Here is a 26,032-nt window from a genome sequence, read left to right on the forward strand (position 1 = left end):
TTGTTGCCTCTACAGGCAGTGGACTGCAGATACTCTGTAACCAAATGGACAGTCAGTATGTCCAGATTTACCTTCCAAGGAGAAGGGAGCTCCCTGAGATGAGCACATGCTTGCACCTGTGCTGAAGCATGGGTCCAGTACAGCGGTGCTCCATCCCGAGGTCAAGGTGCTCTCTGTGCCCTCCCATCCCTCTGCTCACCTCTACCATGTTGTGTCATTCCTGCTATGACGAGGGAAAGGGTGACCCTAAAATAGGTGGCCCATTCCTAAGAGCTCTTTGTCATCCTACTCACCCCCTATTTATCAAGCTGGCCCATGTGCCATGAGCATGGGATGCATGGGGACACCACTGTGAGCAAGGAAGCCCCTTCCTGCTCCCCACAGAGCCTGAAGTCTGGTTTGTTTATTATTCCTGGAGCCTGTGCTTAGCCATTTCCTCCTCATGTCCATCAGAAGCGTTTTTCCTAGAGAAGGTAAAACACATCTCTGTTTTCCTATACCACACACCTGGAGAACCCTAGATAAGGGTAGGGTTCATGCTGTTCTTTTTCTTTCCCCTTCTTTTCTCTATTTTACTTTTTTCCCTCTTGCCTCCCCCTTTCTTATCTTCACTTTGCCTGTCTTTGTCCCTCTTCTCCTTGTGTGTGTCTAACTTGGCATTCCACATGGAAGGGCAGATGTCTATGCTTCTACGTGGACTCCTATAGTGATGCCTGTTGTAGTGGCACTCTTTTGTTAACTGCTTCTATTTTTTGAGGTTATGGGCTTATTCTAAGCAGAAGGGTTTAAGGAACCCACTTGCATAATCATGTAGAGTTTGTGTGGCCTGGCTAATTCAGGCTTTCCTTCCCCATCCTCTGAGTCCTGGGCACTAACCAGCCAGCTCACTTCTGATCCCACTGCCGGAGTAAATGGGAGGATTTTTGCAGATGGGCCTTAAAGAGCCAATGTCCAGAACCAGCCTTTTGTCTGAAGGTTTTTGTCAAAGTCCTGGAGATGACATATCTGTTGCCTGTGATCCCAAGACTGTGTCCAGCTCACCTTTATTTTCTGAGCCCCACATGGGGCCCATTTTCCTATTATCTTTTATGAAGTAACTAGAAATGATCAACACGGGAGAGATGATCTACTTCAGACAGGAAAAAAAAATGATCATCTAGAGGTTTCATAGGAAGACACACAAGTCAGTGCAAAAACAAGTGGAGTTTGGTAGTGAAGACCCAAAAGATTTGGAAAGGAGAAAGTCTCACTGCATGGATAGGTGAGTTTAGTTATGTGTACATGAACACATGTGTGGGCATGCATACACATCACACACAACCGTAGCTTAAATTAAGGCTAGATGACAAAGCAAACTGAAACTCCCATAGTAGTGGGTTGTGATTTGGTGGTTAATAATAGATAGGAGGAAGGAGTCCTTAGAAGTAGCCTGTCTTCTAGAATGCTATTTTTTGTAAGGAAAAATCTCCTGGATGTTAAATGAAAAGAAATTCTAATTATGGCCAAGGGTTAGCATCCTATGAAAATAAACCATTCCATTCTTAGTCAAGAATTTTTGCAGGGAAGGTATTTGCCACATAAACTGAGGACTCTTTTTTTTTTTTTTTTTTAATGTTAGTCACCATACAGTACATCATTAGTTTTTGATGTAGTGTTCCATGATTCATTATTTGTGTATAACATCCAGTGTTCATTGCAACACGTGCCCTCCTTAATACCCATCATTGAGCTACCAGTTCCCCTACCCCCCTTCCCTCTGAAACCCTCAGATTGTTTCCTGGAGTCCATAGTTTCTCATGGTTCATCTCCCCCTCTGATTTCCTTCCCTTTAGTTTTCCCTTCCTTCGCCTGTGGTCCTCCATGCTATTCCTTATGTTCCACATGAACGAAAGTATATTCTCTGCTTGACTTATTTCACTTAGCATAATCCCCTCCAACTCTATACATGTCAATGCAAATGGTAGGTATTCTCCTTTCTGATGGCTGAGTAATATTCCGTTATATATATGAACCATAGCTTTTTTTTTTTTTTTTTTTTTAAATCCATTTGTCTGTTGAAGAGCATCTAGGCTCTTTCCACAATTTAGCTCTTGCGGAAATTGCTGCTATGAGCATTAGGGTGACTCTTAATCACCTCTTCATGACTGCTTAACCGTGCTTGCCTTTGCTTCTTCCAAGCATGCCCGCTTAGGATGCAGACCCTTGGAGGAATTCCAGTTCAGCTCAGGAATTGTAGCAGGCTGACAGCCTGTGTACTTACTGAGCTGTCTGAATGCTATAAGGGGTAACCAAAGGAGCAACCAATATTATAGCTATTCTTGAAAACATGACACTGAATAATAAGACAGTTCCCAGATTCCTGAAATGCAGCCAAAGCACACAATCTTTACATTATAAGTTATCTATAGTTAATAATTATCTATCTATCTATCTATCTATCTAACCTCACTTCTATTAAGATTCTAAGAGCTCTTAATCTATTCATGACTTAAACCTTCACTACGCTATATGGCAGATGTTCTGTTGACCCCCAAATGCAGTTGTGTAAAGTAAGGCACAAAGTGGTCAAGGCATCTCTCCTGGGTCATATAAGCAAATGGTGAGAGCAGTGTTCAGTCCTGAATGGCTCTAGAACCCACTCCTAACCCTGGCTGTGTGACCTCTCCAGGTATACACAAAGACTGCTTGGGGTGGGGGTGGAGATGGTGGTGTGGCAGGTAGTGGAGCTGTGTGTGCATGGGCTCTGAAGGAGGGTACCCCCGTTTTCTGTCATGATGCTCAGTAACTGTAACAGAAAGTATGTTTGCTCCGTCCTGGGGTTGTTGCTCTGAGCGCTGGGGATGTACAAAGCGCAAGTCTCCAGCTCAGATGGGAGTGGAGGCCTTGTTGAAAATGGGTACTGTGCTGCACCTATTCCCCTGGGGTTGGAAGAAAACAGAGTTTCATCGTCTCTGATTCTTTGAGTTCAAGGACCAAAGAGACTCAATTCAACTCCCCCTGGCCCCTGCCCCCTGCATCCTGGGGTCAAGTCTTAAATTGTTCTATGTTCTGATTTTATACTTTAACTATGCATACCCCACACTCCCCAAAGCAGGGCTCTCCCCTTTCAGCATTTGAAAGGATTTGATATTCTTGCATTCTTCCCCTGGAAGCAACAGGTCCTGACAGGGCATGCGGTTGGAACAGCCGCCTGCATGCCCCAGGTGGACTGAGGCAGGCCAAGAATGAAAGGGGGAGGTGTGGGGCGGCCAGAATGCAGTCACCTGAGAAAGGAGGAATTCAACCCAGAGTAATCCCTCACCCTCTTCCATGGGTGCACTTCTCCCCACCCACCCAGATGCCGTCTCCCCTCCCAGAGCTCTACAGGACAGGATGTGGGAGCACGTGGCTTCTCAGGACACCTGCCAGCGTCTCCTTGTCCTGGTGGCCTCCTCTGTACCCCTCTAGCAGTCTCTCCACATTCCTCACCCTCTCTTCCCTCTGGCCTCTCTCCAGATCCAGTGTGCTGGGCTGTGCCATGGCTTGCATGGTTCTTTGGGATACTATTTTGAAGGGACCAGATTGTTCCTTACTGTTTTCTCTAATTTTTGTTCTGGAGGCTTCTTCATATCCCAGCACTGCTTTTTCTGGATCACTACATTTTTTCCCTGGTTGCACATCCAGTCATAGAACATTTCTTCACCCTGACATCCTTTCCTCCTCATTCCTTTGGTCGCAGGCATTGCTAGAGCAATTACTATACACTCAAGTTAAATATTTAAAAATATTAAATACCCTCATATTTAATACATTTCTTCTACCCCCCTATCTCTAATAGACCTTTTTGACCCAGGTGGAAGTTTCACCTTGACCAAGTATAGGGAATTTGCAAAGGGCCATGGCTCCATTTCTTTCTCCTGTTTCCAATTATTCATGACAGTTGCTTATTTGCAAAACTGCTTCTGATTATAGGTTATCAGAGGGCTGAGAGGTCCTTGATCAAGGGACAGTGAGTCCCAACAGTAGGTATGACACTGTGTGGGTTCCTGGGGTGTGTAGAGAGAACCTGTGTGGCATTTGGAAGTTCTGGGGCTTTCGAGCACTGAGTTCTGGACTGCTAAGGTAGTCACTCAGCCCAAAGATGACTGAAGGAGGAAGGAAAAAGATGCTGTGTGTGGAGGACAGGAGGATAGTTCTGAGTGGCGGCCAGCAAAGTCTGTGTCCATCACAGCCTCTGGAGAAAGGAGAGCCCTCCCAGGGGGATGCAGGGCTGCATGGGACAAGTGTCCACCACCAACACTCCCCTTGCATGGTCTCAGCCTTTTCCAGTTGTACCTCACTTCTGGAGCAGCCTGTGTGTGTCATCAAAGCCGCCAGAGCTAGAGACTCCACCAAACCACTCCCTCCTCCCGTCCCCTCCCACTGCAAACCATAATCTTGCAGGCAGACAATGAAGATAGGACAGCTATTCAGAAAAACGCGTGGCTTTGGAGGCTCAGGACATGTCCCAACTGCACCTGCAGGTTTTCCTTTCCTGGGGCCGACGGGCACTGGCTGCGCTGCACCTGCCGCGGGCCAGCTCCCTGCCTTTCAGTCACATACCTCGTGCTGGGCGTGCAGGCCCTGGCCTGCTCCACATCCTGCTCTGCCCTGATGATAGCTCCTCCACTCCACTGGCTTCTCAACACACTCTGCAAGGGAGGCTGTCCCTCTTCTCTCTGACTGTGGATTTTCTGTAATAACATGGCTATTAAAAAGTGATGCAACATGGGGGCTTAAGTGGGTAGGAGAAGAATCAATGAAACAAGATGGGATTGGGAGGGAGACAAACCATAAGTGACTCTTAATCTCACAAAACAAACTGAGGGTTGCTGGGGGGAGGGGGGTTAGGAGAAGGGGAGTGGGATTATGGACATTGGGGAGGGTATGTGCTTTGGTGAGTGCTGTGAAGTGTGTAAACCTGGTGATTCACAGACCTGTACCCCTGGGGATAAAAATATATGTTTATGAAAAATAAAAAATTAAAAAAAAACAGACACAAGCACCACCCTCCTTTACTCTTCTGCTCATATCTCTGTTTTCTTTAAAGAAAGTCATGCCATAAAATATTTTTGCTCTTACTTATTTCATTTTATTTTTCCATCTCCTCCTCCTCTCTCATTCCTTTTTTCTCCTTCTCCTCCTCTTTTCCAAGACAACAGCAAGTCTGATTTCCTAGATGGTTTGCTATTTGCAGACAGGGACAATATCCTTTTTTCCATCTCCCTTTTGTTACCCAGTATGTAGTCTGTGGATACTGGGTGTATTGCCATGCAGACATCATACATAAATCCAAACATGATGATTTTCACAGTCCTTGGAAATAAAGAGAGTGCACCCACTTCCTAGTTATAATTTGAGTATAATTCCTTGGGCTGCATGTGCATGAATCAAAATACAGTACCAAGTAATATTTAGAAAGTCAAGGAGGCCAGCAGTCTGTTTTGCCCTTAGTCAAATTTATACTATCCAATTTAAGAACATAGCAAGTAGACCAAGGTGTCTTGGCTAGTTGAGGCTCACATAATTTGGATGTAAGTTCATGTTTATTCAGTGGATTTCTGACTTCTAAGCTTTCATACAAACCATGCATCTTATTCATTTCTCTTTAATATTTCAGTACCTTAGAGCCAGCATAGCAAACACATCATCTTGATTGTAGTTAATCAGGACTGTAATCATTAACAGCATGGTACTGATTGCTTTAGAATTAGTGGTATCTTGACAGGGTGAGAGTGAAATTCAGGATACTCTAATGTGTCTGTTAAATATAATAAACCACTGTGTGTATGTCTGTGAGTTTGTTAGGAGAGAGATGTATGTGTATGTATGTGTGTATGTGTGTTAATAGGAGACATAATTTCACTAACTCCAATCATGAAAATTCTAGTGTTGTTTATATTGAAGTTTTATCCACATTTTGTGAGATTCATGTCTATAAATACACTAGATTACTAAAGATATTTTTAGAGCTACCCTTTGGATTTCTTTTACTGGCTAAGTAGCTTAAGCAATGTCACACATTTAATCAAATGCATCTCATTTCTACGTTGTTGTTCTTCTTATTGCTTCATTATATATGAGAACACAAGCATGCTCCAAGACAGAGCATGGATTCCACTGTCTAGTACATACCTGTATCAATATATGTATTTGTATTGTACTTCACAGGTCACAAAATGATGTCATAGATATTATCACATTCAATTCTTAAAAAACCTTGTGTGTTTGAGATAGAGAGAGTAGGTATTATTCTCATTTTACATCAAATGAAATTTGAGTAGTATATAGCTTACCATAAGTGGCTGTATATCCCAATTTACTTGGGGTTACATTGTCCCAGTATAATTATTAGCATTTCCCTTTCTCTCTCAGTATCTTCAGTTTGGATGACAAATGCAATGTCCACACCAAAATATCCACCATTTTTCACTTCTATCAGACTTTTTAAGTTTGTGTGACCCATGCAAGGCCATGTGATACCTTGTGACAATGAGAGGCCACTGGAGCTAGAACAGGGTCTTGGCTGGGCTACAAATTCATTTCCACCTCGATTAGCATCCTTGGACCAGTTACTGGCACCCAGGAAAGGCCATATCATCATTGCTAATATTTGCCACTAAATTATGTCCTCTCATCATTGGCATCTTCTTCAGATAGACATCTTTCTTTGGTACTACCTAAGATGGCCCAAGAAACATTCTCCATTTGAGGAGTTCAGCCATTTCCTCTCCTTTCTTAAGGACTTCCATCCTCCTCACAAACCAGCAATGGTTTCAGCCTCTGTTTTCTCCTTCCATTGGAGAAAACGGTTGGTTGGGTGGCACTCATCTTACTTCTAACCCTGTGCTGACCGTGGAGCCACAGAGTATAACAGTTTGGCCACCATTCATGAATCACATTTACCACATGTGGACTCCTGACAAGGCACAGTTCCAATACAATGTTTAGATTTTTATTGGTTCCAAATGTAGGCAGGTTTACATCCAAATTGTAAACTTCAGCTAAAGAAGGAAAGATGAGAACAGTGCCCTTGAAGAGAGTTGTCAACAGTCTCGTTCACTAGAATGCCAGGTACCTAGCACCTCTAGGGTGACTTGAAGGGGCAATTTGAAGATTATTCAGGAAGTAGGGGTGCTCAGTAATTTCAAACATCAAGAGTATGTATGGCAAGAAGAATACATATTGCTTTAGAGAAACATCTTCAATGTTAGAACTAGCTGAGGTCTGAATCTTGGCTTTGTTCTTGACCAGGTTAAGATGTTGAAGGAGTTTCTTGATTTTCTTAAACTCCAATTGTCTCAATATGTAGGATAAAGACAGTAAATAATGTTTACCTCTTAGGGTAGTTGTGAGAAATGAGTAAGATAATGAATATAAAGTACTTAGCATAATACCTGGAACAAAAGTGCTCTCTGGATTGTTGTATAATGTATTATTGAGATTGTAGCAGTCATTTTATTCCACTTTCTGACTCTCTTGTATTTCTGAAGGAGTCATTAAGGAGGACTTGGCCAAATGGTTTTAATTACTCTCCTGGACTTCCCTGGGCTTTGGAGTTAATCACTCCTACCAGGAGGTAGTGACACAAGCTCTAAATGTCTCTTGCAGGAGAACTTGTAAATTCCTCTGCTTCCTTCTGTGCCATTCTCCATCTTCAGGCTCACTGTTGCCCAGCTCTGGGCTGACTTTGGAGACGGGGACAGAAGACAGGAAGGTGCACCTCAGGTTAAGTGGAGGACAGCTTGTATTTCACCCAATTTATTCAAATGCCTTTAAGTTAGCAAGCTTCTCACCCAGGGAAATCTCTGTGAGTCTGGCTGGGGCCACATAATAGGGGCAGTGTAGAGCTTAACAGGCAGGAGGGAGGTGAAAATAAACAAGAGGATGTGTGTCTTAGGGGGAGGAATATTTTCTTGGACGGATTAGGTAGGAGGCAGGAGGTACACAGAAAGCCACAAATTACCAACTGATGGAACTGTGAACAGTTAACCATTGCTCAGGTTAATGGCACTCTGATAAAGACATTTCAAATGCTGAAGAATTCTTCGTTTCATGCAGGATAGTCCACTGTTAAGACTTCCTTCCTTTTCTGCTCCCCTTAAAAACTGGGCAAGTTTCATGAGAAGAGGACTTTGATTTGCTTGGTATGTATTTAGGTTGGCTCAATGGTAACTGAGACTGGAAAACATTTGAGAAGATCATCTGCTTCATTCTAACAGAGAACATAGTCACCGAATCAGAAAAGATAAATACATCACTTCTCCCTCTTTTTGAAATATTACCAGATTTACATAGTCCTCAAGATTTGCCAAATCGTAATTAATATATGCATAGTTTAAGCTTCTGTTTTATTATAGGTCGTTTATAATAATCTTTCCTTGTCAAATGCAATTGCCACCCTTTCTTGGCCACAGTACATGAGAATTACCATCAGCTCTAGATGACTGTAGAAGAGCTGGGGATGATTCTGTGAGGAAATGAACACAGATAAAATGTAGTCAGTGAAGATACGCAATCCAAGGAGTGGGTCAGAGCAGCCTTTCCCAGATATGGCTGTCTCCACGGTTTCAAAGTATATTTGATTTTAATTACCTTTAACAATCTCTTTTAATTAAAAATGATATAACTTTTTTGGGGGAGGGTTGGGAAGGGCAGGAGATGGATTGCAATTGCATCCAAATAGTAAAGGTGATGACACTACCATCACATGGCATAGAGTCCTCATTTTACAACACAAGTGAGGTGAGAGCAGGGCAACTGACTTAGACTATATTCTCCCCCATGGCTTAGCACAAAGTGGGATCTTGGTGAATGTTTTGGATGACTTTATGATGCAAGCAATTGCAGGCTTGGCTTCTTAACAAGTGCAATCTTGTACACAAAGATATTTGCAGGTTAAGAATGTAGGACTACCAGTTTTCAGTGGTAGTTTTTAAATCCTGTTGTTTTAAAAATGTACTGTTTCCCAGATAGACACCCTCCATGCTGTGGGCAAAGCAATGTGTACATCTCTCAGAGGGTTCTGGTTGGCTTTCTGCTGGTCCTCCCAAGGCACAGGGAGAAGGGGAAGCCAATGCTTTGAGGACCCAGTTGATAGGAAGGCTATAGTCACCCTTCCGAATTATAACTGCTTATCATAGTCCTAACCCAGCCACCCAGAGATAGGCAAAGATGGGGCTGAGCAAAGCTGGCTGTACCTGAGGGCTGGAGTCAGGACAGGCTAGCAGCAGGCAGGCAAGGCCCAAAGCAGGCCATGGAGCTCAGAATGAGAGGAAAGGGGGTTTTTCCTCAAAGGTTCTCTGTGTACTTGGATGACCCTACTATTAAGCTGAAAGAATTTTCAGTGTTAAAATCATTTATGAGTTGCTACAGTAGTAAAATTAAGAGAATCCGGAAATCCAGATATAGTCACAGAAGGAAATGATTTGGGCAGATACAATGAGAAACAGCAGAGGGGGTGTGTTCTGTAATGTATGGGGAAGTTCTCAAACAGAGCTAATGAGTCTGTACCAACACCGTCTTAAGTTTCACTAAAATTATTTAGATTTTTCTAAAAAGACTTTTTAGTTTTAAATAATATCAAGTAATAAAATAGGGTTATTCACATGTAAGTCAATTTTTACACAATCTACAATAAAAAGTTTAGGGACAGATGTATAAGATTAGTTTTTTAAATGATAAATTAAAACCATGGTCAATTATGGTCCACAACATCAGCAAAGAGGTGAAAAGAATGTGCACCACAGGGAAGGGGGAATCAGCACCTCATGCACCAGGCACATCACACCTTCCTGGAGGGTAATCTGGCAACATGTGCTAGAAACCTCAAAGCTGGCCCTCTAACCCAACTTTCACTTTTAAAAACTTGTCCTCATTAAGCAAGTAATAATGAACATGAGAAGATTTATCTACAAGGACAGTTCACTTGGGAATTATTTGTAAAAAAAATGTGGAACAACTGAAATTTCAATGACAGGGAAGTGCTTTAAGAAGGTCTGTTGTGATGGAAGGCCAGGTAGCCATTATAAGTCAGGCTGCAGACAGATATTAATCTGAGAAAGTGCCATGAGATAGTGGTCCATAAAAAAAGCAGCTTAAGTATACTCTGTGCTGGGTATTATAGAGGGCACGGATTGCATGGAGCACGGGGTGTGGTGCAAAAATAATGAATACTGTTATGCTGGAAATAAAAATAAATAAAATAAAAGAAAAAAATAAAAGAAAAAAAAAAAAAGAAAGCCTGAAAGGATCTACACCGGAATATTGATGGATATTTACATTTTAGTTTTTAATTTCCTAAACTTTTGAGTCTTCAGTGAACTTCTGTTACTTTGTAATCAGAAAAATATAAATTTTAAAAGTTAAAAGCATTGTGTTTCACTATTTATACTTACTCAAGGTAGAAAAATTGTGTCAAACCCCATCTACATATCTACATAAGACTCTAAAATTTTAAGAAAATAGTAAAACACTTTTTATTTCATGGAATCATTTATTAGATTTATTTGTAACAATCCATTTTTTTAAAATACAAGGTGTACTTTTGCTTAAACTTGACACAGATATAGTAACAAAAGGGATTTAATGTCCCAAATAGTCTCTGAATGTTTATATATGGACAGAGGACTATGTGCATAATACTTCTCTCAGCTGCCTGCATGCATTTAAGAAAGAGGTAAACAGTAGCTATAGGAAACCAAGTAGCTCCCATCTTTCTCATGTTGCATCAAACGCCTATAGGCACTGCTGGATGGAGGAAGCAGTTCTGTCTTCAGGACTTCATTGCTGATGGGACGTGATGTGATGTGTTTCCTGTTAAGGGGTACCTGAGGGGATTCCAAGAGGTTGGAGGTGACACTGAGGTGCACCCAGCCAGGGCGATGGGGACAAAGGGTGGGGCTGAGGTGGAGAGAGACAGGAAGCTGGGGAAGACAGGGGGTTGTGAAGGCAACTGCAATGGGGTGGAGAGCATTGGAGTGACTCCAGAGATAGACTGAAAACTGTGGCCACATAATCCATTATTTACAAAAACAGCACTTTCTTTCACCTCTGATCAGCAAGAATTTGGATTTATCTGGTAACATTTTGTCCTTTTCTATTCATAATGTTTACTGGGGACCCATTCTGTGCAGAGGACTCTGCTAACTGCTGTGACAGACATAATGATGTGTGTAGGGATCTCTGCCCTCAGATGCTTACTGTCTATGCATATTATTTGGGCAAAATCCCAAACAATAGTATGCATTATATTGAGGTAGGTATATATTGCTTTCAGCTCTCTGAATGTCCCTCAATGCCTAGCAGACAGGTAAATTATGTGCTAAATGTCACTGTTATTATTTTTTACTTTTTTTTTTTTAAGATTTTATTTATTTGACAGAGAGAGAGATCACAAGTAGGCAGAGAGAGGCAGAGAGAGGAGGGGAAGCAGGCTCCCCGCCTAGCAGAGCGCCCGATGTGGGGCTGGATCCCAGGACCCTGGGATCATGACCCGAGCTGAAGGCAGAGGCTTTAACCTACTGAGCCACCCAGGTTCTCCACTGTTATTATTTTTTAAATGCTGTCTTCATTACTTACTGTTCCAAAGGAAATTCAATAGTTTCACTGACTTTTAAATGTATAGCCAGCATTTTTCTGACATCAAGAATATTTGCCTCAATAGTTCGTGATTATGTAATCTCTACTCATTTCATTAATACAAGTGTTTTATGGTAGTTATGAGCTTCAACAAATAGTCTATGTGATAAAATATGTGGCAATGTGAACTTGTCTTGCCAAACCCAGTACTTAATAAAGGACTTCCTGTCTTCCATTTATTTCACTTGCATCTTGCACCATCGTTAAATGGTACATGTTGGTGAGTCCCATTGCCCACCGCAAGCACAAAATTCGACACCATCTTTCTGAGCTAAGTGGAAAAAATAAACAACACACATGCACCTCTTTTTTTACTCACTTGAGACAACACATTTAGGTATTCATATATCATTGAATTCACTCGGATCTTTGAATACTTGAGCTTCAAATTCCATATGACTCTGTAAAAAAATGTGCTCAAATTAGTAAAGACTTCCAAAAAAGGTAAGAAAAACAAAATGTTCTGTATGTTTCCTTTATGTTTGAAGAGCCACAAGTTAACTGAAGAAGACTGGGGACCAAGAACCTGTGACACTCATACATTGTACACTCACAGGTACAGTGCTATGTTCCAACATGACACTTGGTCTGGGGCCACAAAGATGAGTAAGGCACATGACACAGCCCTCTAGGAGCTTCCAGCCTAGTGGCTGGATGGCCAGAAATTGAGTTTAATTCACTGAAGGAAGGGTGTAACAGGGTAAGCACACTAGGGCTCTGGAGTCCAGGAGGCCACGTGATGTCACAGCCAGGCTACTGCTGGAGTGGAGGTGCTTCCTGGAGTCAAGAAGCTGCACTGAGAGCTGGGGTGGGGAAAGGATGTAATACAGCAAGACAAGAAGACTTCACTTGGGATTTATTAACAAGGAGGGTGTGGTGACCTCAGCAAGAGCTGTTTCAAGAGTATGCTAAAGAAGCCATGGTAGTATAGGTCATAAATATAGACAATTCTCCCATGACATTTGACAGTGAAAAAGAAAGCCATTGGAGAGGAAATAGAAGTAGGTGAGGGATTAAGGTAATTTTTCTTCTTTCTTTCCTTCTTTCCTTTTCCTTTTTATTCTTTCCCGTCCATGTGTTAAGACAGACAATAAGTAAATGAGTAAATATATTCTATATAATGATAAGAACTATGAAGAGGAGGCAGGCAGTGGTGAGGAGTGGAGGGAGAGGAGTCGTTAAGACAGTGGATGGCACACACATACACACAAAGACAGCGGATGGCATCTGTGCGGAGACTGAACGGAGTGAGGGTCTGAGGGATGTGAAGGTCCGGGGACAGGATGCATAGACAGAGGCTACTTTAATTGCAAAGGCACCTACGGAGAACAGCAAAGTGGCTGGAATGGTTCTGGGGCACGACCCCGCCATTGGGAAGGTCGCAGGAGACCATGGTTGGAGAGAGAAAAGGAGGCCCACTGAATAGACTTCAGACATACTGGGGGTTTTAGGCAAGGGAGGGGCATGGCAGCTTCTGTGTTTCCAAATATACTGGATGTTGTGGAGATTAGTCAGTAGGGGACAATGGTAGAAGCAACAAAGCTAATGATCTAGGCTGGGTGACTGGGTAGCAGCTTGATTTAGGTTGGCAATCACAGACGTGTGGAAAAGAGGTTATATTCAGGGATATATTTTGAAGTAGTAGCTGAAGTAGTAGTGCTCTAAGAGGGAAATTAAGGGTAACAGGTTTCTGACTAAAACTGAGCATAAAGGAGTGTCATTTATTGAGGCAGGGAAGATGGTGGGGAATTATTTTTAGGTGAAAACCAAGAGTTTACTGAGATTATCTACTGGCATGTTGAGTAGGCAGCTGGAGATTGGGAAGGTAGATAATGGTAATATATATCACATCACTCCACCAACCTAAAATCTTCTAATTAATCCTCATGAGTTTCAAGACAAAATCCAGGCTCCAAGCTCCACTGGCCTTGGCTCTTCTATGCACATCCAGCCTCAAAATCAATCTCATACCACACTGAGTGCTCTTCTAATATAGTATTTGTTTCTCTTTTTCTTCCCCATCCTCATGCATATGCCATTACTTTGCTTAGGTTGCTCTTCTCTATTTTGACCTGGCTAACTATTCTGGCCTAACAACCCAGGTAAGCTTTCCTTGTCTCATCACCCATTCACCAGTGATTCCATACAGCTGGATTAGATGCCCTCGACTACTGCAACCCGACTACTACACCTATCTTTATGGACTTGAGCACCAGGGTATGCAGGATACTCCATGATTGGTGACTGAACTTGGATGACTTGCCTAAACTCTCTGAGCCTCAGTTTTCTTATCTATAAAATGAAGATTAATAATACTACATCCTTCATAGGATTGTTAGGGGGATTTAAGGAAGTAATATGGGGCAGCGCTTAAGACATTGCCTGACATAGATGAAGCACTGAACAAGTCATTGTTATTATAGTAACACTTATCACACTGTTGTGTAATTATTTTCACACTGTTTTTTCCTAAGAAAATATTAGTCCTTGAATGCAGACATGAAGCCTTTCATCTGTGTTTCTGAAACACATTATGCTTTAATAATTGTTTCTTACATGAATGAATGAGTTAATGAATGGGGGGGAAATACCATTAGGCTACAGCAGTATTATGAAATGAACCAGCATGTTCTTCTTCAGTTGGCTTTCTCTACTTAGAAACTATTCTCTGTGGGTGAATGTAATTCATCTGATCCTTTACTCACCAAACCAAGAAGTTCTGGGTTATTGATCCTACATTATATATTGGTCACTGTTCGATGAAAGTAATATCATTACCTTTGGATCAGGAAGACATGGTCCAAAAGCTTCTAGTAGAAGGGTCTCTTCTCTTACAGCCTGTTCATAGTCTGTGAAAGACAGCTTCCCATCATGGTCATGATCCTAGGGGATGACCGGCCATGTATCAGTCAACATGTATAATACTTATTGCAAACACAAACTGTCTTTTCATGGTCAAGTATTGATAGAAGAAAGGTGTTGGAAAAATGAGAGACTAAATATTGAAATTGAAAAGAACTTTTATCACTACAATTAAAAAGCACAAGATAAGTGTTTTATTATTTATCAAGTGTCCAATTCTGGCCTGTAAGTTTTAATATAAAACCCTAAGTTTCCCATATTTACCATTTTTTTAAGTGTTATTTCAACCAAATCTTTAATTCCTTCATCAGGGTCTTCTTCAGATGGCTGTTTGAGTAGGCTGTTCTTCAACATATGGAACATTTCCTCCTTTGAAATGAATCCATCACCATTCAAATCAAACACCTCAAAGCAATCTTTTAAAAAAACAACCAATTATGTATTTGATACTATGACTAAGGAAATATTTGCTCTGACAAAATGTTCAAGGCCGAGGTCTGTATTGGGAATATTCATGACAACATTGCAGGACTGAGTGCAATCTGATTTCCATAGGAAATGCTTAATGTACACTAGCTGAATATGGTCAACAACCCTCAGAAAATGGCTCCTTACACTCACTCAGCTAAGAGTAACCATGCTAAGGAACAATGATTTGACCATTTCATCTTGAGATTCTTGGAAAACTGACTGAAATATGATCCTTAAACAGAGTTCATCAGAGTGAATTAAGAATTAAATAAGAATCAGAACACTCTAATCAATGTTCTCTACTTCCATGGTTAATAATTCAGGTAACAATATTTACCTTATGCACATTAATACATAAATCCATATGTACATAGTTAGTATGTATAGTATATGCTTATGCAGTCTTGCTTGGCATGAATTACTCCTCAGACTCTTTTGGTTTTCCTTGGTATTAATTTTTTTCAATCTTTATCATTGACTTGAATTTGCTCCATAAAAGAGGCTAATGGAGATTCGAACCAACCAACTGAAAGACAAACCTGTTTTACTGGCTGACTATTTACTGTTTACTGTTTACTGGCTAGCTAGGAATGTACATGGATGTACATTCTTTAGATATGTTAATCCTAATGTACAAAGCAATAGGGTAACCTGAAATCTTACATTTCATTTTTTCTTCCAAAGTTCCTCGAAGAAATACTGATAATCCATAAATCCACTCTGATACGTTTACACAGCCATCGTTGTCCTTATCAAAACCTCGGAATACTAAGAGAGAAGTACAACATAATACTTGTGCAGCACTTTTGTTCTCAGTAATATATTTACACTGGTGCTACCCACTTTTAAAACGTGGATAAAACTTCAGGATCAGATGGTCTGACATGCTCATTTGACAAAGAAGGAAACTAAGGTATAACATTGGAAAAACTCTTTTATTTAAACTTTCACATATTCCTTTCATATTTTATGGAAACAAAGTAAATTCTGAGTATCTAAATACACTAATCAATAATTATTAATATATGAATATATTGATATACAAAATGTGTTGATATGTTAACATAAAATATGTGATTTTATATTTTTCTTACTCAAGAAAAGAAATGCTACTATACAATTGATAAAGTTATAACTTAATTTTTATTGAAATAGTTTTGATGATATAAGGAAATTTATGTTCTTTTAAAATTGTTCTTTTCATTATTATATTTACTAAGTATAAAAAGAAATATTTTAGGTTTATGGATATAAAGTAAGGAAAAGCTAATTATTCAAGCTGGGCTTTGTTGTTTTCTTAAATACACAAAATAGGGTACATAGAATCACTTCCCTGTGACCCTTCTCTCTGAATACACAAATTAATTTTTTTATATTCGAGTGAAATTAGGAATTCAGAACATTAAGCTTCCTACTAAGACTGTCCAAACTCCCAATTTTTTTCCCAGTTATGGTGGATCTGACACATTTGAATATTGCATGTCTTCTTACCTCTGTCCATAATCATGTCATCTGTCATTCCAAATGTCACGTGTAGGATGTTTCGAAATGCATTACGATCTAGCCCAATGGTGGTACCTTGCCGCTCTGTTACTTCTCCCACCAAATTATAAAAAAGATTTATAAGACAGTTTACTTCAAATTTATTAACTGTGAAAAGATAAAATTAAGATATACCAAAATACATTTTAATCTATAGTTTATTTAAATTTTGCATTAATGAGTTTATAGATAACATGAAGGCCACCAAAATTTAGTTTTTAACAGAAGACTATCCTGTTTTAAGATTCATGACCCTTAAGAGAGGATGACCATTACAAAGGATTCTCCACTAAAATAAGAGAAACAACCTTACCTCCACACAGGGGTTGAATATTAAATTTAGTCACATTATTATTTAGTCACAATATTAGCCAATTTTCCTGAATAATGATTGTGGGGCCAGATGCTAAACTTTAAAGACAGTAAAGGTGCAATTCAAAGTAAGCAAGGTAATGCTTAAGAATGGTAACTTTTCCCCAGCATTTTGATTATAGGCATTTATGAGATTTAGAGCTTAACTTCTGCCTGGAAATAGATATCAGACTCCTGAACACTAGGCAACAATTTTCATTTCACATCATCAGCCTTAGTCAAATGAATAAGCTGGATTTTGGATATCAGAATCATTTTTTTTCCCCAGTAAAGAAGCATTTAACCATATTACAGCACCAATTATAGTTCTTATTATACATGATGTGAAAATTAACATGCAAGTACTCAGTAGTATTTTTTTTAATTTTTATTTTTTTTTATTTCCAGCATAACAGTATTCATTATTTTTGCACCACACCCCGTGCTCCATGCAATCCGTGCCCTCTATAATACCCACCACCTGGTACCCCAACCTCCCACCCCCCGTCCCTTCAAAACCCTCAGATTGTTTTTCAGAGTCCATAGGAGAAAAGGAATTTTTATTTAAAATAGACACACAGATGTGACTACTGGTCCATACACATAAATGTATGAAGGGTGTTTATAAACCCTGAGCTAATTATTTGTGCTCCAATTTTCATTTGAGGTACATAGGTGGAAGCACTATTGCCTGGCATAAATGTGAGTTTGAATATGAAGTATAGGTGGAGGATGAGAAAGGTTTTATTTCAAAACACAACAAATTACAGTCCAGCACTTCTAAAAACAAGGATGAAACCTGTGTGTGTTTAAAAGGTGAATTGTTTTGTTTTTGGTTTAAATAAACTAAATTTTAAAAATTGAAAAAAATGACTATATTGCAGAAAAAAATAAAATAAAGGAAAACAGCAGATAGGAATAGAGAAATCATGCCTCATCTACAAGTCGAGACAGGCTCAAGTATGATTTCTGGTTTGGGGTATCACATTTTAGGAGGGACATTAAAAATTTGGGGAAATAAGTGATTTAGTAAAAATCTAGGTTAATACTGGAAAAGAATATAATGGTTATAGTTTTTTAAAAAGCTGTTAGTGGGGGGTTAGGTAAGCCTGGTGGTGGGTATTAAGGAGGACATGTATTGCATGGAGCACTGGGTGTGGTGTGTAAACAATGAATCTTGGAACACCGAAAAATAAAAAGTGTCTGTAGAAAATGGCTTGTCAGTTCTTCAAAAATAAAATTAAACATAGAAATATATGTAACTCAGTGATTCCACTTCTGCGTATATACTTAAAAGAATTGAAAGCAAGAGCTCTGATACTTTCATATCAATGTTTATAGCAACGTTATTCACAATAAGCCTTAAAAGTGAAATCAAGCTAGGTGTCCACCAGTGAATGAATAGATAAGTAACACGTAGTGCATACATACAATGGAGTATGTTTCAGCCTTGAAAAGGAAAGAAATTTTGACTCCTTCTGCAAGATGGATGAAGCTTGCAGACATTTTCCTGAATGAAAAAAGTTAGATATAAAAGGACAGATATTGTATGATTTCACTTATATCATGTACTTAGAGTGGTGTGATTCATAGATACAGATAGTAGAATGGTGGTTGCCATGGGCTGGGGAAGGGGAAAATGGGAAGTTATAGTTTAATGGGTACAGTTTCAGTTGGGAAAAATGAAAAGATGGATGGTGGTAATGGCTCCACAACAATGTGAATGTATGTAATGCCATAGAGTTGTACACTTAAAATGGTAAATTTTATGCTATATATATTTAACCAAACACACTAATATCCAAAAATAAGAGAGCTACTACTAGTTAAAGAAAAGCCTGCATGAAGAATGATGTTCATTCATATAAAATGTTAGCAGTGGGGATGTTTATTAGCCATTTTTCCATCTTGGCTAAAATAAAAATTAAAGAATATTACCTTAATTTATTACCCAAAGGATCCAAGGTTAGCCATAAGAAAGTTTTGTTATTGTTGTTGTTGTTGAAATGTTTCTTAATTTCCAGAATAAAATACTAAATGAAATTATGGGAAATTCAAGAATGGATTGTCTACAGACCATATCTGTAAAATGGTAGATTAGCTGAGCAATCAATTAAGATATTTTTTTTTCTCTGATTCTACAGAAATTATTCATTTCATCCTGGTAGGATTATCATCTGGCAACTAAAAGGAAATTTGACTTTAGGGAAAAGTTTCTCGGTTTCTTTGTTTTGTTTCATTTTTAAATTTTTATTTATTTTTAAAATTTCTTTTCAGTGTTCCAGAATTCATTGTTTATGCACCACACCCCATGTTTCATGCAATATGTGCCCTCTATAATGCCCACCACCAGTCTCACCCAACCTCCAACCCCCCACACCTCCAAAACCCTCAGATAGTTTTTCAGAGTCCACAGTCTCTCATGGTTTGTCTCCCCCTTCAGTTTCCCCCAACTCTCTTCTCCTTCCCATCTCCCCATGTCCTCAGTGTTATTTCTTTTTTTTTTTTTCTTTTAGAGATTTTCTTTATTTATTTGGCAGACAGAGATGACAAGTAGGCAGAAAGGCGGGCAGAGAGAGAGGAGGGGCAATGGCTCCCTGCTGAGCAGAAAGCCCAATGCAGGGCTTGATCCCAGGATCCTAGGATCATGACTCGAGCTGAAGGCAGAGGCTTTAACCCACTGAGTCACCCGGGTGCCCCCTCCATGTTATTTCTTATGCTCCACAAATAAACGAAACCATATGATAATTGAATCTCTCTGCTTGACTTATTTCACTCAGCATAATATCTTCCAGTCCTGTCCATGTTGATACAAAAGTTGGGTATTCATCCTTTCTGATAGAGGCACAATACTCCATTGTATATATGGACCACATATTCCTTAACCATTCGTCTGCTGAAGGGCATCTTGGTTCTGTTCCACAGTTTGGCAACTCTGGCCATTGTTGTTATGAACATTGGGGTACAGATGGCCCTTCTTTTCACTAAAGTCTGTATCTCTGGGGTAAATACTCAGTAGTGCAACTGCAGGGTCATAGTGTAGTACTATTTTAAATTTCTTAAGGAATCTCCACACTGTTTTCCAAAGTGGCTGCACCAACTTGCATTCCCACCAACAGTGTAAGAGGGTTCCCCTTTCTCCACATCCTCTCCAACACTTCTTGTTTACTGTCTTGTTAATTTTGGCCATTCTAACTGGTGTAAGTTTGTATCTGGTATCTCAATGTGATTTTGATTTGAATCTCCTTGATGGCTAGTGATGATGAACTTGTTTTCATGTGTCTATTAGCCATTCGTATGTCTTCATTGGAGAAGTGTCTGTTCATGTCTTCTGCCATTTTTTGACATGATTATCTGTTTTGTGTGTGTTGAGTTTGAGGAGTTCTTTATAGGTCTTGGATATCAGCCCTTTGTCTGTAATGTCATTTGTGAGTATCTTTTCCCATTCCGTGGGTTGCCTCTCTGTTTTGTTGCCTGTTTCCTTTGCTGTGCAGGAGCTTTTGATCTTTATGAAGTCCCCCAAATTCATTTTCACTTTTGCTTCCTTTGCCTTTGGAGACGTGTCTTGAAAGAAGTTGCTGTGGCCAATGTCAAAGAGGTTACTGCCTATGCTCTCCTCTAAGATTCTGATGGATTCCTGCCTCACATTGAGGTCTTTTATCCATTTTGAGTTTATCCTTGTGTATGGTGTAAGAGAATGGTCGAGTTTCATTCTTCTACACATAGCTGTCCATTTTTCCCAGTACCATTTATTGAAGAGACTGGCTTTTTTCCACTGTATATTTTTTACTGCTTTGTCGAAGATTATCTGACCATACTGTTGAGGGGCCAATATCTGGGCTCTCTACTCTGTTCCACTGGTCTATGTGTCTGTTTTTATGCCAGTATCATGCTGTCTTGGTGGTCACAGCTTTGTAGTAAAGCTTGAAATCAGGCAACATGATGCCCCCAGTTTTATTTTTCTTTTTCAACACTTCCTTAGCAATTCGGGTTCTCTTCTGGTTTCATACAAATTTTAGGATTGTTTGTTCCAGGTCTTTGAAGAATACCGGTGGAATTTTGATCAGAATGGCTTTAAAAGTATAGATTGCTCTAGGTAGTATAGACATTTTAACAATGTTTATTCTTCTGATCCATGACCCTGGAATGGTCTTCCATCTTTTTGTGTCTTCTTCAATTTCTTTCATGAGTGTTCTGTAGTTCCTCAAATGCAGATCTTTACCTCTTGATTAGGTTTATTCCCAGGTATCTTATGGTTCTTGATGCTATAGTAAATGTAATTTACTAAATGGAATTTTTAAATTTCCCTTTCTGTATTTTCATTGTTAGTGTATAAGTAAGCAACTAATTTCTGTACATTGATTTTGTATCCTGCCACATTACTGAATTGCTGAATGAGTTCTATTAGTTTGGGAGTGAAGTCTTTTGGGGTTTTCCACATAAAGTATCATGTCATCTGTGAAGAGAGAGTTTGACTTCTTTATTGCCAATTTGAATACCTTTTACTTCTCTTTGTTGTCTGATTGTTTTTTGTCTGATTTGTTGTCTGATTGTTGCTAGGACTTCTAATACTATGAAGGCTGGGGTAGTGATTCTCATATCAGATAAGTTAGATTTTAAGCTACAGACTGTAGTCAGAGATACAGAAGGACACTACATAATTCTTAAAGAGTCTATCAACCAAGAAGATCTAACAATTGTAAATATTTATGCCCTCAATATGGGAGCAGCCAATTACATAAGAAAACTGTTAATCAAGATAAAGAGTCATATTGATATGCACACATTAATAGTAGGAGATCTTAACATGCCACTCTCAGTAATAGACAGATCATCCAAGCAGAAAATCAATAAACAAACAAGAGAATTGAATGACACATTGGACTGGATGGACCTCTTAGATATATACAGAAGATTCCACCCTAAAACAACAGAATACTCATTCTTCTGGAGTGCACACGGAACCTTCTCCAGAATAGACCACATACTGGGCCACAAATCAGGGCTCAACCAGTACCAAAAAAATGAGATTATTCCCTGCATATTCTCAGATCACAATGCTTTGAAACTGGAGCTCAACCACAAGAAAAACTTTGGAAGGAATTCAAACACCTGGAAGCTAAAGACCACCTTGCTTAAGAATGCTTGGATCAACCATGAAATCAAAGAAGTACTTAAACAATTCATGGAAACCAATGAGAATGAAGATACTTTAGTCCAAATCCTATGGGATACAGCAAAGGCAGTCCTAAGGGGGAAATACACAGCCATCCAAGCCTCCCTCAAAAAAAACTGCAAAATCCAGAATACACCAGCTGTCTTTACACCTTAAAGAATTGGAGAATCAACAACAAATTAAGCCAAACCCACACACAAGAAGGTAAATAATCAAGATTAGAGTAGAGATCAATGAGATAGAAACTAGAGATACAGTAGAATGCATCAATGAAACTAGAAGCTGGTATTTTGAAAGAATCAATAGGATCTATAAACCATTGGCCAAACTAAGCCAAAAGAAAAGAGAGAAGGCCCAAATTAATAAAATTATGAACGAAAGGGGAGAGATCACAGCTAACACCAAGGAAATAGAAACAATAATCAGAAATTATTATCAACAGTTATATGCCAATAAGATAAGATACCTAGATGAAATGGATGCATTCCTGGAAAACTATAAACTTCCAAAACTAAATCAGGAAGAAACTGACAACCTGAATAGAATAGACTAATATCTAGTAACAAGATTGGAGCAGTGATCAAAAACCTCCCAAAAAACAAGAGCCCAGGACCTGACAGATTCCTTGGGGAATTCTACAAAACTTTCAAAGAAGAAATAACACTATTTTCCTGAAGCTGTTGAATGACACATTGGACTGGATGGACCTCTTAGATATATACAGAAGATATATTTATAAGAAGATATATACAGAAGATTCCACCCCAAAACAACACAATACTCATTCTTCTGGAGTGCACACGGAACCTTCTCCAGAATAGACCACATACTGGGCCACAAAAATTGAAGCAGAAGGAAAACTTCCAGACTCTTTTTATGAAGCCAGCATTACCCTGATCCCTAAACCAGGCAAAGACCCTACCAAAAAGGAGAATTTCAGACCAATATCCCTGATGAATATGGATGCTAAGATTCTCAACAAGATCCTAGCTAATAGGATCCAACAGTACATTAAAATGGTTATACACAATGACCAGGTGGGATTTGTCACTGGGTTGCAAGGGTGGTTCAACATTCTCAAATCAATTAATGTGATAGAACAAATCAATAAGAGAAAATAGAAGAACCACATGGTCCTCTCAATTGATGCAGAAAAAACATTTGACAAAATCCAGCATCTGTTCCTGATTAAAACGCTTCAAAGTATAGGGATAGAGGGAACATTCCTCAACTTCATAAAATCTATCTATGAAAAATCCACAGCAAATATCATCCTCAATGGGAAAAAGCTGACAGCTTTTCCTTTGAGATCAGGAACACGACAAGGATGCCCAGTCTCACCGCTCTTGTTCAACATAGTATTGGAAAGTTTCTCTGTTTAAACAAGTTGTTAATGATAATGCCTGTTATTTGTCACAATTTCTATAGAATTTAACTAGTAATTATCAAGGTTTTTAAGGCCCACTTTAAAAATTTGACGTAAGGACAAAAATCAAAAGTTGACTATTTTCCTGCCAGGTTTTCTTTTTTTCAATTTTTATTTATTTATTTGTCAGAGAAAGGGAGAGAATGAGTAAGCACACCAAACAGGGGGAGCAGCAGGGAGAGGGAGAAGCAGGCTCCCTGCTGAGCAAGGAGCCCAAGGCAGGACTCTGAGCCAAAGGCAGACACTTAACCTACTGAGCCACCCAGGCTCAGAGAATGACTGCAGCACATTGCATACTTACTGAACAGAGGCTAAAACAAATTCAGCATTGTGTATATCAGATATTGCATTGCTTTTGTAAAATGTTCACTAGATGTTTTAAGAAGATCTGGTCTTTTCCTTGAAATGGAATTATTTTGAGAAAAACACAGTCATTTTGTGAATAGTCAAAAGGTCAATGTATTAAAAGGTAAATGAAAACCTGGCAGGAGGGATGCCTGAACATTCTAAAACGTGCTCTTCGAATTTCATAGGTAACTTTAGAATTGTATTTAGACAGAAACACAGAATTGTACTTGGTTAAGGAACCCAAGATATGTTTAATGAGAAAGATACTGTCTAATGAGCAAACTTGTAAATTTTGCTGCTGATTGCAAAACTAATGGCCACTTGAGAAAATAGGAGAATCCGCAATCCCAATATCGACTCCATTGTGCAAAGGAAGAATGGGTTTATCATCGTTCTAGAGCTTATAGGATCTAGTGCCTTCTAGTTGTATTTAGTATCTAATGTAATAAGTGGTGAGATGTTCTCCTTTAGTGAAGTGGCACTGTCTATAAAAGTTACGGTGGGTATAAACATCTGAAACTTCTTAGAAATTCTAAGACCATGTTTTACAATGTGTGATTGGAGCAGATATCTTTAATAAGTGCTCATTTTGTCACCTGCAAGGTCTCCTTTACCTTGAAACCCCACCGGCAACAGCAAAGCCCAAGTCTGGAGTTGGGAGTAAATTCTTTACTGTGTGTATAGCTTTGTGGAACTCTCTGGTCTCCAGACACATTTCCTTTTTCTGAGGTACAGGGTTTTGTGCATTTCACCTCTTTTCAGCTATTGATAACCATTTTTCCCTATGGATCTCCTGGTAAATTTTCAGAACTTGGACACTGCCAGTGTATTTGCACTGAAAAGAGCTAGAAAGCAGGCGTATGTTTGTTGTGCTAGTTTTCTCTTCTTTTCTTTTTTTTTTTTTTTAAGATTTTATTTATTTGACAGAGAGAGGAATCACAAGCAGGCAGGGAGGCAGGCAGAGAGAGGAGGAAGCAGGCTCTCCGCAGAGCAGAGAGCCCGATGCGGGAATCAATCCCAAGACCCTGGGATCATGACCTGAGCCGAAGGCAGAGGCTTTAACCCACTGAGCCACCCAGGTACCCCTGTTGTGCTAGTTTTCTTGAGTCCAGTGGGTTTCATACATATTTGATACCTATGTCTGAGGCTAAAACCACACATGTTGTGTCAGTATAAAAATAATGTTTCTATAATGGAAAGGTAAGTTAAGAAGAGGGTTTGAGAAGCAAGTCAGTGCATGCGTGGGAGTGTAGTACTAGATGCCTGGATACCTATATACTGGTCCTTAAGATCATGGGCAAGCATGGGTACCTGGCCAACCATCCAGAGATTCCCTTCCAGACTTCTCTTTAGCGGACATTAAGAGGGCTCCAGGAGCACTTAAACTGGAGGTGGGAAGCAGGCTGAGCAGCGGACACTTTTACCAGGTAGAACACAAGCCCTTCCAGAAACTTCTCATCCAGCACTTGATTATTACTTACAGTGCTTGCAATTTTTAATTAAGGTGTCCGTCAACTTCTGCAGCTTCTTGCGGTTCATGCCGGCGGTAGGGAATTGGGCAGCGGCGGGTGTCTAGGGTCGCGCGGCTAACGCGACCCGTTCTTGCCCTGGGTCTGGGGCAGCTGGGCGGACTCTCCCCCACTCCGCGCGCGCGCGCGCGGGGCCCTAAACTCACAGAGTGGCCATGGCAACGCCTAGGCCGGCTGCCGATTGGCTTCTGGGCGCGCACGCGGGGTGCGTGCGCGGCCCTAACACACACCGTGGCCATGGCAACGCCTGGGCCAGCCACCTATTGGCTCCTGGGTCTGGGCGCACTGTCCCACTTGGAGAGTCCCTGTCAGGGATACTTGCGGATTCTGCTCTAATTGATGAGTCGGAATTTTGATTTTGTTGCTGTCTTTGGGCTTCGCAGCCCCTTCGATGGACTGCACTGTGAATCAAGGTCGTCTGAAAATGTGTTGTGCACGCTGCGTGAGGGGTATTTTGGATGGTGAGCGTCGCACCAAGAGAGGCTTCAGATCTTCAGGTAGATCTGGGGAAACCTAGATGAGCTTCAAGAATTAGCAGGCGTGTTAACCCGACATTGTTTTGCAGGGTGTAGGAGGGTGAGGAGCTTGCCTTTAACGCTGAGCTACGTTTTTGGTTATGTTTTTGCTATGATGCCTGGAGGTAGCCTGGAACAAGATAACCCTCAAGAT

The 26,032-nt window shown here is 40.0% G+C and overlaps 1 protein-coding gene across 2 annotated transcripts; it reads right to left on the bottom strand.

Moving 5' to 3' along the window:
* Nucleotides 1-5,461: 5,461 nt before the first annotated feature.
* EFCAB1 (EF-hand calcium binding domain 1) lies at nt 5,462-25,514 on the bottom strand. Of its 2 annotated transcripts, none has more exons than XM_032316788.1 (7): nt 25,316-25,514; nt 16,483-16,641; nt 15,655-15,759; nt 14,785-14,936; nt 14,437-14,541; nt 11,978-12,059; nt 5,462-8,488 (listed from the first exon to the last, which is right to left on the bottom strand). In XM_032316788.1, the coding sequence occupies exons 1-6, from the start codon at nt 25,371-25,373 to the stop codon at nt 12,000-12,002; spliced, it is 639 nt and encodes a 212-aa protein (XP_032172679.1). In that variant the 5' UTR covers nt 25,374-25,514; the 3' UTR covers nt 5,462-8,488; nt 11,978-11,999. The 2 variants fall into 2 exon arrangements, with proteins under 2 accessions (XP_032172679.1, XP_032172678.1); XM_032316787.1 differs by lacking the exon at nt 5,462-8,488 and adding an exon at nt 10,507-10,847.
* Between the last annotated feature and the right edge of the window lie 518 nt (nt 25,515-26,032).

Source organism: Mustela erminea, chromosome 16 (genome assembly GCF_009829155.1).
Source record: "Mustela erminea isolate mMusErm1 chromosome 16, mMusErm1.Pri, whole genome shotgun sequence".
Taxonomy (NCBI): Eukaryota; Metazoa; Chordata; class Mammalia; order Carnivora; family Mustelidae; genus Mustela; species Mustela erminea.